General features: G+C 44.4%; 1 protein-coding gene across 1 annotated transcript in view; it reads right to left on the bottom strand.

The window, feature by feature from the left end:
• The window catches only part of LOC126222592 (uncharacterized), a 112,296-nt gene that overhangs the window by 52,252 nt on the left and 45,869 nt on the right, over positions 1–14,175 (bottom strand). Inside the window, exon 2 of the mRNA XM_049942195.1 lies at positions 11,442–11,623. Within this exon, the coding sequence (XP_049798152.1) occupies positions 11,442–11,623 (182 nt within the window). The remainder of the gene's footprint in view (positions 1–11,441; positions 11,624–14,175) is intronic.

Below are 14,175 nucleotides of genomic sequence, written 5' to 3'. Positions count from 1 at the left end.
AGTGCTTGTTCCATGTTTTATGCAGTTGTTTCATGGGCTAGACAGCAGATGTTGTTCTAATGGAGATATTGTAATGATCAGAGTGCTTTTCGTCAATATATATGAAGGTAACAAAACTCCTTTTTTTTTCTCATTATTTCGCCCGCATCTCGTGGTCGTGCGGTAGCGTTCTCGCTTCCCACGCCCGGGTTCCCGGGTTCGATTCCCGGCGGGGTCAGGGATTTTCTCTTCCTCGTGATGGCTGGGTGTTGTGTGCTGTCCTTAGGTTAGTTAGGTTTAAGTAGTTCTAAGTTCTAGGGGACTTATGACCATAGCAGTTTAGTCCCATAGTGCTCAGAGCCATTTTCTCATTATTTCAATGTCCTGAATAATGCGTCATTACAGGTTCAGTCAACAAAGCATCTGGCTTGTGTTCTTGTATTAGAGTGTAATTCTGGTTTTCTTGCGCAATTATAGTATTTCTAATTTTTTTTATCACTTCAGTATAAATGGTATTTGAAATTTCTTGTCTTACTGAAGAAGAACCGTGCCAGATGTGTACGTTGAGTCATACTTCCACACACAGAACAGTTATACTTGTGCTTTGGTTTCGTAGGTTTTATAGTTGCTGGGGACTTAATTAGTTAATTGTGTTAACGGAAATTTTCTTTCATCCTTTGTTGTTATTCTATGCAGTCAGATCGAGCAGTAATACTAGTCAGGGCCAACCGTTTACGAGACTTCGTAATCGGACAGACAGCGACTGAAAATTTAAAATTATTTTCATTTAAAATAATTAAGCCCCCATGCACTATAAAACCTACGAAACCAAAGCACAAGTATAACTGTTCTGTGTGTGGAAGTATGACTCAATGTACACATCTGGCACGGTTCTTCTTTAATAAGACAAGAAATTTCAAATACCATTTATACTGAAGTGATAAAAAAAAATTAGAAATACTATAATTGCGCAGAAAACCAGAATTACACTCTAATACAAGAACACAAGCCAGATGCTTTGTTGACTGAACCTGTAATGACGCATTATTCAGGACATTGAAATAATGAGAAAAAAAGGAGTTTTGTTACCTTCATATATATTGACGAAAAGCACTCTGATCATTACAATATCTCCATTAGAACAACATCTGCTGTCTAGCCCATCAAACAACTGCATAAAACATGGAACAAGCACTCCCTACTACAACATCTCGACAAGCACTGTCCACTACGACTTCTCGACAAGCACTCTTCACTACGACATCTCAGCAAGCACTGCCCTCCGCTACTTCTCAATAATCACTGCCAGTGGAGGTGGCGGAACAATACTCTCTGGCGCGATCTCTGGCGCTGTGGCTCAGTGTAGCCACCTTTCAACTTAACGGCTAAGGTCATCAGTCCCTAAGCTTACACACTACTTAAACTAAATTATCCTAAGGACAACCACACACACTCATACCCGAGGGAGGACTCGAACCTCCGCCGGGATCAGCCGCACAGTCCATGACTGCAGCGCCCCAGACCGCTCGGCTAATCATGCCCGGCGATACGCCGTTCAAAATGGTTCAAATGGCTCCGAACACTATCTGAGGTCATCAGTCCCGTATAACTTAGAACTACTTCAACCTAACTAACCTAAAGACGTCACATACATCCATGCCCGAGGCAGGATTCGAACCTGCGACCATAGTAGTCGCACGGTTCCGGACTGAAGTGCCTAGAACCGCTCGGTCACCACGGTCAGAGGATACGCCGTCATCCTGGCGAACGGCCAATGGAAATACACACAGCGTCACGGGTACAGGATGGTAAGGGCAGAAAGTATGCTAAGGGGGACGTTCTCCAGGGCTTCTGGCAACTGTCGTAGAAGCTGAAAGCATTATGACACTGCGTAAACATTATTAAGAGGGCCACCTGCATCTCTTCATACTTGATATCTTTCCAAATGGGGATTTCACTTTTTCAGCAGAATAACTGTCCGTTTCGCAAGACCAAAATCGTGCTAAAACGATTTGAGCAGCCTGATACTACATCGACGTTAAAATCTTGGGCTCCAGATTCGGTTGATATGAACACGATAGAACACTTGTGGCACACTACAGAGCACAAGCTTCGCGCCCACAACCCACTGTCCTGTGATACATGGGAATTGTGTGACCTGTCCGTAGACATGCGACGCTAAATGCGCCTGGACGCCAACCAAGGACTCATCGAGTCCAACCCATTCGCAATCGGTGGTGTTAATATGCGCTACTAAGCAGGTGGTGTTAATGTTTTCGCTCGTCGCTCTCTCTCTCTCTCTCTCTGTGTGTGTGTGTGTGTGAATCGCAAGTAAGGGAGGTTTCAGTTACGACGGCCGTACACGAACCTATGCGGTGACTGGCCGCAATTGCGTGTTGAAGAAGACACAACATGTGATCAAAAGGATCCGAACGCCCCCATAAAATACGTTTTTCATATTAGCTGCATTGTGCTCCCACCTACTGCCAGGTACTCCATATCAGCGACCTCAGCAGTCATTTGACATCGTGAGAGGGCAGAACGGGGCGCTCCACGGAACTGACGGGCTTCGAACGTGGTCAGGTGATTGGGTGTCACTTGTGTCGTATGTCTGTATGCGAGATTTCCACACTCCTAAACATACCTAGGTCCACTGTTTCCGATGTGATTGTGAAGTGGAAACGTGAAGGGACACGTACGGCACAAAGGCGTACAGGCTGGCCTCGTCTGTAGACTGAAAGAGACCGCCGACAGTTGAAGAGAGTCGTAATGTGCAATAGACAGACGTCTATTCCGACCATCACACAGGAATTCCAAAATGCATCAGGATCCGCTGCAAGTACTATGACAGTTAGGCGGGAGGTGACAAAACTTGGATTTCATGGTCGAGTACCTGCTCATAAGTCACACATCAAGCCGGTAAATGCTAAACAACGCCTCGCTTGGTGTAAGGAGCGTAAACATTGGACGATTGAACAGTGAAACACGTTGTGTGGAGTGACGAATCACGGAATACAATTTGGCGATCCGATGGCAGGGTGTGAGTATGGTGAATGCCCGGTGAACGTCATCTGCCAGCGTGTGTAGTGCCAACAGTAAGATTCGGAGGCGGTGGTGTTATGGTGTGGTCGTGTTTATCATGGTGGGGACTTGTTGTTTTGCTTGGTTATATCACAGAACAGGCCTAAATTGATGTTTTAAGCTCTTCTTGCTTCCCACTGTCGAAGAGCAATTCGGTGATGGCGATTGCACCTTTCAACACGATCGAGCACCTGTTCATAATGCACGGCCTGTGACTGAGTGGTTACACGACAATAACATCTCTGTAATGGACTGGCCTGCACAGAGTCCTGACATGAATCCTACAGAACACCTTTGGGATGTTTTGGAGCGCCGACTTCGTGGCAGGCCTCACCGACCGACATCGATACCTCTCCTCAGTGCAGCACTCCGTGAAGAATGGGCTGCCGTTTCCCAAGAAACCTTCCAGCACCTGATTGAACGTATGCCTGCGTGACTGGAAGCTGCCATCAAGGCTAAGGGTGGACCAACACCATACTGAAGTCCATCATTACCGATGGAGGGCGCCACGAACTTGTTAGTCATTTTCAGCCAGATGTCCGAATACTTTTGATCACATAGTGTGTATCCCTTGCGATACAGCCTGTATTGAGGCCACTGCAGTACCGTTCCGAGAAACTGTGTCCGTCACACGAGACAAGTACTATTTGAAAGCAGCTATCTGGTGTGATACTGTAAAATCTATTCTTTTTTCTAAATAAAGAGCGGATGTATTCATTTCAGGCAAAAGTCTTTATATTTGTATAACAATTAACAACAACGTTTTTCCTGCGTGTTTTTTTTTTCGCTCTCTAATGTATTGCACTTGATTTATACCAAACGATTCTCTTAAGCCTTATAGACCCACATCGTAGTTTTACGATGAATCTTTCGACATAGTTATTTTGGAGTTTCGAAATTAATAATCATAAGACTTTACACTGTATAATGTCCTCGTTTGGCGATTTTGAGATTTTTTGCGCTTTGCGTCACGCATTATTGTGTGTGATACGTAGCTGTCACTACGAAATTATGTTTTAAATTCGAAAGGGCACCAATTGTGGTAAATGGTGTCACTAGCCGGAAGTACGCCGCACTCGGCGAAATGAAGCTGTCGATCTGATGAAGTTGGCACACGATGTTCGAGAAATATATATTTTTTCACAGTTCTTGATAGATACATAGTTTCAGAATTCACTGTACAAAATTTCAGTAGTTCTGGAGAATTTCGCGAAGGAAACAGGGGAAATATTAATGTCGTAAAAAATAATTTGCCAGTTTGCGAAAAGAAATTTGATCACAAACCTTAATAGCTGCCCAAGAGTTCTACAAAAAACCTTAATTACATTTTTTGTGGGGCAAATAGCTTATGAGGTAACTGCAATAATGAGTGATCCTCTTTCACTACATAAAAATAGAAATTCGTACAATAGTTGTATGCCCTTACTCCAACCGGAAGACTTTGTCCTCATGTAGCAGGACGATCAGATCCCCCAATTGGTTAGCCATCTGAGCAAGATTACGTAATGTTTCGTTGTCTAATTTAAGTTAGATATTTAAAGTAAAACTGTGGCACAGGCAGATTCTGCAGTGTGTTTAATGGTCGTGGTAACGTACAATTACTTCGCTACGCGAAGCGTTCTGCAATCTGAAGTACTACGGAGATGCGGTGGTAAGAATTCGCGGCGCTCTTTTGTGTATTGGAGACAGCGAACTTATTGTCACATTTAGAAGACGATCATGAACACACACAACAGTTCCAGAATATTTGTTAAACAGAAGATTATCATGGAAACCTGTTAAAAGAAAAGGTGAAGATTTAGACGACATGTCTTTAAAGCTTATTCGTAAAGAAGTAGGTAACTATCTGGCAACAAGAACACGTTAACTAAGAAAGACATAAGGGGCATGCGCACGAATACTACCCACGTTCGTTTGAACAGTTCGGTTGTGCGTGTTCAGCTGGTGTTCTTGTGCAGTAGTAGCTCTAGTGTAGGTGATATTTGTGAACCATAACATTCATAAAAATATAAAATGTACCATAAATGAAATGTCTCTTCGACTTGGAAGAATTTGAAGTGAATTAGAGGCTATGATCATATTTTTTTGCTGAATTCTGGAGAACTTTTCAAATTTTGTACAGAGAACTCTAGACCTATAACCCATCTATCAAGAACTTTGAAAAAAAAAAAAAAAAGAATATTTCTTGAAAGTCAGATGCCAGTTTCACAAGACTCAATGTGTGCCACGTTGAATTTACTGGCTGCGTGTGGTGCATTTCATTCGTAAATGTTTTGTCACGTCACAGACAATCACAATTGAAAAACACATTACTTTAAGAGATACTTTCATTTCTTAGGAATTTCTTGCTTTTACGTAAATTATGTATTTACATATCTGCAAAACATTCAGTTTTCCGCTTTGTGATTTTCAAGAAACAGACAAATAAATAGAAAATGTAAGCAATTCATTTGTCGAGAATCCTCTCGTTCCAAGAGGAACGCGCATTGTCATCCATAAGAATGAAGAGGCAAAGACGCACATGGGGAAGGAGTACAGAGTGACAATAGCATTGACTGGTGAGTCTACCTTGTTCAAAGATTTGGAGGCCAGCACACCCATGCAACATTATGTCTCCCCACACAACAACATCTGGACCACGAGAAATTTCAATATTTCTCAATGTTCCTGGGTGCTTCACGTATTCCCATCTCTCGCCATTTGATGGTACGTCCAGCATTGTGGAACATGATCGTTTTGGTGATACAGGTGTTACGCGTGGGGAGGCATAAAGTTACATGGGTGCACTGACCGCGAAATCTTTGAACAAGGTCTGTTCACCAGTCAACTTGAATGACTGCACTCCTTCCAAATGCGCATCTTTTCAGGGGTGCATTAAGCGGTGTCTTCATTTCTATGGATGACAATGTGCAGCCGCATCGAACTGCGCAGGTAGAGATGCTCTTGGAACGAGAGGATATTCGGTGAATGGAATGCCCTGCCCGTTCCCCCGACTTAAATCCCATCGAGCACTTGCGGGATGCGTTGGGGAGATGTGTAGCAGCACGTCCACATGCTCCAGCGACTATTCAGCAGTTGTCAACCGCACTGACCGAGAAGTATAACGTCCCACCAAAAGAAGTCCTCACCAGCGTTGTGGCCGGCAAATAAGACCGTTACAGAGCACGCATTATCGTCCGTGGTCATCACGCACCTTATTAAGAATCGAATCATGTACACCTTTTTGTAATGTCTAGGGGAGCGTGGTTAATCGCTGTTGCTCCAGTGTAATTATTGTCTTTGAATGAAAGTGTCGTTTTTGTTCGTCTCACTGCGTGTTTCTCTGAGATACTATCTGTACTAGGCTGTGGTAGTTCTTTGCACATATGAGCCAAGATTCACCAAGCTATTTACTGGACAGTGACACATTATGCGAAAGTTACTTTCAAAAATGGCTCCAAACACCATGGGACTTGAAATCTGAGGTCATCAGTCCCCTAGACTTAGAACTACTTAAACCTGACTAACCTAAGGACATCACACACATCCATGCTCGAGGCAGGATTCGAACCTGCGATCGTAGCATCATCGCGGTTCCGCACTGAAGCGCCTAGAACCGCTCGGCCACAGCGGCCGGCTAAGTTACTTTCGTTCTTAGGTTGTGCACACCAGTGTATTTCCAACAAATAATCGAGAACGTACTCCAAGATGTGATGCCTGGCCGAGAGAGGAAGATGTGGCAGCTTGCATCCAGACAGTGTAAAGAATGGCGATAACCGCGCTGTAACACGACAGCTTATTGTAAAAGGGTGAGGCACTTTAATTAGTCACCAACACGCGACCGCGGACGCACCGGCAGCGGCTAATATCGGGTCGTATTCATGTTGACAGCTGAAATCAGCTTGATGGCTGCACGTGGAGGGCCTGTTCCACACTACGCTCCACAGATGGGGTTGTCTCTGGACTTCCACCGACCGCTGAGGTGACCGCGTCAATGGGAAAACCCGTCCGCTGGGCAACACAACGGTTGCTCGTTTCTCACTGCCGCTTTTCGCGTTCACTGCAAAATTATAGCTTACCTCAAAATTAATAAATGTTGAATCATATGTGTCACTGAAGCGCCAGTAGGCCCAGTTGAAGCGGGAAAGATGGACGATTACACGTGCGAAGACACACCTTGGTTCATAAGTTATTTATTTGTAATTTCTGCTATCAGTCACAGAAATTACAAATAAATAATTATCCCTCATACTCACCGTTCACAAACGTAGCCATTATGGGCGAAAAAATGTTTATAAGTTATTTTAAGTTAAATGTTATAAATAATTTCTGAGCTGTAAAAGCAAATATCCCGGCAACACATTATCCGATTGTAACAAACGAGAAGTTTGTGGACACTCTCGTAGAACTGTAGCGGACTGTGGAAATAGATTTCCTGAAATTATTCATACATTTAAATGAGAGGCCGAAAAGTGGATTTTACGCAATTAAAAATAACTTTTCTTACTAAATAAATAGAGAAACATTACAAGTAGCGGCAGCAGTGTAAACTTCAGATACATAGAAAATTATTTAATGTATAATTCAAACTGTTTGTTAATACGAGGGCCGTTCAGAAAGTAACCTCCGGTTGATTCAAAAAAATACACCAAGTTAAATAAAAATATTTTAATATATACATCTTACAACTACATCTTTGCACTATTTTTCTACATAGTCTCCATAGCGATTGAGGCACTTATCGTATCTCTTCACAAGCTTTGAAATTCCTTCTGCATAAAAATCACCCGCTTGTGCCTGGAGCCAGCCTGTGACCGCATCTTTGAGCTCTTCGTCGTCATCAAACCGCTGTGACCCGAGCCATTTCTTCAAATGCATGAAGAGGTGATAATCACTTGGCGCCAGGTCTGGGCTGTAAGGTGGATGGTTGATAACGTCCCACTTGAAGGACTCAAGAAGGGCCGTTGTTCTGCGAGCAGAGTGAGGACGGGCGTTATCGTGCAAAAAAACGATACCGGAAGTCAGCATACCACGGCGTTTGTTCTGTATAGCCCGTCGTAACTTTTTTATTGTTTCACAGCACACGTCTTGATTAATGGTCGTACCACGTTCCATGAATTCAACCAACGACACCCCTTTGGCATCCCAAAACACCGTTGCCATCAGTTTTCTGGCAGAAAAATCTTGCGAGGCTTTTCTTGGTTTGGTAGGCGAATTTGAATGTGCCCACATCTTTGATTGTTCTTTTGTCTCAGGGTTCACGCACTTAATCCAGGTTTCGTCACCGGTCACGATTCTGTTTAACAATGGTTCTCCTTCGTCCTCATAACGTGACAGAAAGTCTAATGCAGAGGCCATTCTTTGAGTTTTGTGGTGGTCGGTAAGAATTTTGGGCACCCATCGTGCACAGAACTTACGGTAACCCAATCTTGCTGTCACTATCTCGTACAAGAGAGTCTTAGAAATCTGTGGAAAACCAGTAGACAACTCCGACATTGAGAAACGTCGATTTTCACGAACTTTTGCATCAACTGTCTGAACGATTTCGTCAGTCACCAATGATGGTCTACCACTCCTCTCTTCATCATGAACGTTTTCTCGTCTACTTTTTAAATAAACGTACCCATTCACGGACAACTCCTTCACTCATAACTCTTGGTCCGTACACGGCACAAAGCTCACGATGAATAGCTGCTGCAGAATATCCTTTGGCTGTAAAAAACCTTATGACAGCACGCACTTCACATTTGGCGGGGTTTTCTATTGCAGCACACATTTCAAACTGCCACAAAAACTAAACTAGCGCAGGTACGACGTTCACTCGACCACGGCTTGATGCCGACTGACCTGTTGAGTGCGTGAACGCACAGATGGCGTCGCTACTCCCCCCACAACCCGCACTGTGACCAATCGGAGGTTACTTTCTGAACCGCCCTCGTATTTACACATATAACTCCGAAAACGGAGGAAAACCATAGGAAATATTGTTTATAAATAAACTATGGTAGATAGAAGAAAACTGATAACAGTATATTTTTCGGAAAATTTTCCAAGTGATGTGATGAATCATAACTGTATATAAAGTTAAAATTAAGAATTTCAGCATTTTTCGTTTTCAGTAGTTTAAATTATTTCAGTGGTGCTTGAACGAGGTTTGCTAGGTGAACAGCGGGATTTTGGAGAGGAGGTAATATGTTCGGACGCCGATGGAGGTGGTCAGCCTGTGTTAGTCTGTGTTTCGAGAAAGTTTTGTCTGATGAACGGTGAAACAGGCGCTAGTTTGCGTGTGGGAATTATTCAGACTTCCTACTTTCGAACACAGAAATTTTTCGGCATCTGATGGATTTGTTACTTTTCGGGTTGGGTGTGACACAAGTCGCACTTATAACGTTTCAGAGTGTGGCTATTGTGGAATTTATAGTTTGAGATACTGTGGAAGATCAACGGTTTTCTAAAGATAACTCACGCAATTAATCGTGGTTTATTCAATCGCCCCCAAGATCTTAAGAAACTCGGCCAGGCTCTGAAATTAATTCATTGTGAACTGTGACTTTCGATTTTTCTATGTTCATATGGGAAATAATCTCGAATTTGTGAAACTTAAAAAAAAAAAACTATCAGTGCGTATGTGATCTCTGCCTAGTAAATACTGCCTGCATTTATATTAAATTGTGGAGCATTGGGTACATTGCGATGGATGTGTGTTGGTTCCCCATAGATGGAACGTAGCCAATAGATGAAACTAGTCCAGTCACGTTTACGGAGGCCCATTGTGAAGAGTTTTTTCACTGTGTAATATTGGCTAAGTCTTTCCGTGCAGTAGCACGTGTGAGCTCAGAGCAGGTTGTAACACCTCCGTTTATTTATCCCGACCTGATCTGATCGAATAGCAGCCCAATAATTATTATTAATGTGACCGTGTACCTAATGGGGCTGGCAATCGGAATTGACTGCTACGGAAGTTGTTACTTTCCAGTTCGTCCTTCTCAATGCTGTAATAATGAAATGTCCGGTAACAAGAAAAACGCCAACACAGTTTCACTAATCACGAACCTATATTCGTCTCAAAAACACAAAAAGGAGGAGACAGCCACTGCCTTCGTCATACATATCTAATTACGGCTAATCTCAGCACAGGCTTCGTCATTTTCTATTATCGTCACACGCTAATCCATCACTGCATCCAACACTGCAATCCAACACTGCAATCCAAGGTGATGCCGGCGCGGTAGACGCGAAACCAAAATATCGGCACTAGAAATGTCACTGACCACTTCCGTAATTATACTTCTTCACTTTCCCGGTATTATTTCTAGTACAAAGGGGTTTAATCACGGCGATGGCAACTCCCTTTGTCGTTAAAGCCTTGCATTACAACAACTGGCCTCCACACACCTCTACCCGCAACATGACACTGGCTCAACTCCACACTCGCTCTCGCAACACGACACTATCGATTGTTCGCCCTATCGATGTTGCTCATGTCTGGGCATCTGCCCATGTAGTTTCAAAGGTCCTGTGGCTTTTGCCTTAATGCCTTCTGTCTCAGCTTGGGTTTCCTGTTGCATGGTTTTGTTGGATTTTAACATGTTTTATAGAGTATTGTTGTTTTCTTTGTGTAGTGTTTTAGTGTGTCTTAGTACCTAAAGTGTCTGGTTAGTGTATTCTTGGGATGCTTGTAGTTAACATGTAGTGGGTCAGCTCCCAAGCTAGTGATGGTCTCGTATGGTGAGTGTTCTGCTTTAGAGTAGAAAGATTGTGTTCTTTGTTGGATGACTGTGGTGATTGTGGGTGTGTTTGTGTCTATGTGTATGAGTGTATTTGGTACGAACCAGGGAGCGTCTGTGATTATCCTAAGGGCCTTGTTTTGTACTATTTGTACTTTTCTTAGGTGAGTGTCTGCGGCCATGCCCCAGACCTCACAGCCATAAAGAATTGCAGGAAGGACCACCATCTTCCAGATTTTTAGCTTAACTTCGGTGGTCAGTCCATTGCCCTTGAGCAATGGGTATAGCTGGTACAGCCTAGCCGAACCCCGATTACATGCGTCGGCTATGTGTGCATCGCCCTATCGACCTGTGCCGAGTGCAAATTTATAGTAAGGGCCTACGGACCCCTTACAAGGTATAGGACTTCTGACCAGTTTAGAACTTTGACTTTCGGCGAGTTGACGAGAGACATTGCATTTTATTTCGTCACCCACACCACATGCACATTTCCATACAATCCATACGGTCGCAGCGCCCATCCTAGCCCCGTGCCTCCTTCCCCAAAAAAGAAAGAAAAACAAGCGGACCTGCACGTTCAGTGCTCGTGAGCTGACGGTGATGAATGAGGAAGCGACCACCCACCTAGGTGGTGCCGAGTGGAGCGCAGCGGTGCGGCAGCTGTGGTTCCCTCACCTTGATCATGGCCTTGAGCAGGTTGTAGCGCTGGAAGACGTTGCGGACGTTCTTGCTCTCGGTGTACTTGCTCATGAGCGTGATGAGCGACCGCTTGGCCGTGTCGTACGAGTCCTCGAGGCGCACGCGCACCGCCCGGAGGCGCTCGTTCGTCTCGATCACCTCCTCCTTGGTCTGGCCGCCTGCAACACGACGACAGCGAGCGCGCACCGTTACGAGGCAGTCTGACCAGGTAGAGCCGAGCAGGCTTTACAAATGGAGCGAACAGGTCTGGCCGCACACTGGAACGACATTCATAGTTATTCATTCATCTATTAGTTGAAGCCATAACTGATACTAGACAAGAAGCAGTATTATCTGCAATGCTTTTTGTTTCATCTGTTACTATCGGCTATCCATCTTGAGCTGACTGCAATCTACACTACTGGCGATTAAAATTGCTACACCACGAAGATTACGTGCTACAGACGCGAAATTTAACCGACGGGAAAAAGATGCTGTCATATGCACATGTTTAGCTTTTCAGAGCATTCACACAAGGTTGGCGCCGGTGGCGACACCTATAACGTGCTGACATGACGAAAGTTTCCAACCGATTTCTCATACACAAAACAGCAGTTGACCGGCGTTGCCTGGTGAAACGTTGTTGTGATGCCTCGTGTAAGGAGGAGAAATGCGTACCATCACGTTTCCGACTTTGATAAAGGTCGGATTGTAGCCTATCGCGATTGCGGTTTATCGTATCGCGACATTGCTCCTCGCGTTGGTCGAGATCCAATGACTGTTAGCAAAATATGGAATCGGTGGGTTCAGAAGGGTAACACGGAACGCCGTGCTGGATTCCACGGCCTCGTATCACTAGCAGTCGCGATGACAGGCATGGCTGTAACGGATCGTGCAGACACGTCTCGATCAACAGATCGGGACGTTCGCAAGACAACAACCGTCTGCACGAACAGTTCGACGACGTTTGCAGGCAGCGTGGACTATCAGCTCGGAGACCATGGCTGCGGTTACCCTTGACCCTGCATCACCGACATGAGCGCCTGAGATGGTGTACATAGTGACGAACCTGGGTGCACGAGTGGCAAAACCTCATTTTTTCGGATGAATCCAGGTTCTTTTTGCAGCATCATGATGGTCGCATCTGTGTTTGGCGACATCGCGGTGAACGCACATTGGAAGCGTGCATTCGTCATTGCCATACTGGCGTATCACGCGGCGTGATGGTATGGGGTGCCATTGGTTACACGTCTCGGTCACCTCTTATTCGCATTGACGGCACTTTGAACAGTGGACGTTACATTTCAGATGTGCTACGACCCGTGACTCTACCCTTCATTCGATCCCTGCGGAACCCTACATTTCAGCAGGATAATGCACGAGCGCATGTTGCAGGTCCTGTACGGGCCTTTCTGGATACAGAAAATGTTCTACTGCTGCCCTGGCCAGCACATTCTCCAGATCTCTCACCGATTGGAAACGTCTGGTCAATGGTGGCCGAGCAACTGGCTCGTCACAATACGCCAGTCACTACTCTTGATGAACTGTGGCGTCATGTTGAAGCTGCATGGGCAGCTGTACCTGTACACGTCATCCAAGCTCTGTTTGTCTCAATGCCCAGCCGTATGAAGGCCGTTATTACGGCCAGAGTTGGTTGTTCTGGGTACTGATTTCTCAGGATCTATGCACCCAAATTGCGTGAAAATGTAATCACATGTCAGTTCTAGTATAACATATTTGTCCAATGAATACCCGTTCATCTGCATTTCTTCTTGGTGTAGCAATTTTAATGGCCAGTAGTGTAATTAAAAAGAATCACACCAGTCGCGTTTCGCTTTTATTTACAAAGCATCTTCCGTGGTTGTTCTGTAAACTGTATACATACAGTTGTACATATTGTAATTGTTTTAGGTTAAAAACACCGTTTGGTCTGCAAGCTACTTAGGGTGTTTTTTTTTCAGAAAAGATAGACAGAGAACACAAAACAATTACACCCACCTCGAATAAGACTGGATAATAACACAATAACTCGGTTCGCATGTGCATACGATGTTGCTCTAATAAGTGACAGTCTAGTGTACTTGCAGCTCGTGACAAGTTGTCACAGAAATATTGCAAACAAAGAACAGTTACAAATTAACAAGAAGAAAAGTAAGGTCATGGCACCCAATGATGGTATCTCACCGACAGTTAACGAATTCTCTTTTGAAATAATATACACTTTTATATATTTGGGCAGTACTTTTAGCCAACAGAATGCAATAGAAATTGGGAAATTGAGATTAACACAAGAATCGCAGCGGCAAATTGGGCATACACTGACCAGCCAGAGCATTAGGACCAGCAACCTAATAGCCGCCGTGTCCGCCTTCGCCCCTGATAACAGCGCCGACGCGTCACGGCACGGAAGCAGTGACGCCTTGGTAGATCGCTGGAGGGAGCTGCACCACATCTGCACACCCAAGTCACCCCCGTAGATTCCGGGGAGGGGGGCGGGGCGATGAGCTCTGACAGATCCACTAGAGAGACTGTCTACACTACGCCCGTCCATCCTCTGCTGGAGTATTGCTGCCCAATGTGGTATCCTTACCAAAAACGATTAATGGGAGCCATAGAAAAAGTTAAAAACGAAGAAATTCTAAATCACAAAATTAGTAATTTTATATATATTTATATACATATAAAATTACTAATTTTGTGATTTAGAATTTCTTCGTATATAGGGTTATTA

This window comes from Schistocerca nitens, chromosome 1 (assembly GCF_023898315.1).
Source record: "Schistocerca nitens isolate TAMUIC-IGC-003100 chromosome 1, iqSchNite1.1, whole genome shotgun sequence".
NCBI classification, from domain to species: domain Eukaryota; kingdom Metazoa; phylum Arthropoda; class Insecta; order Orthoptera; family Acrididae; genus Schistocerca; species Schistocerca nitens.
Note: the sequence above shows the minus strand (reverse complement) of the source record. Positions and strands in the feature narration are given on the sequence as shown.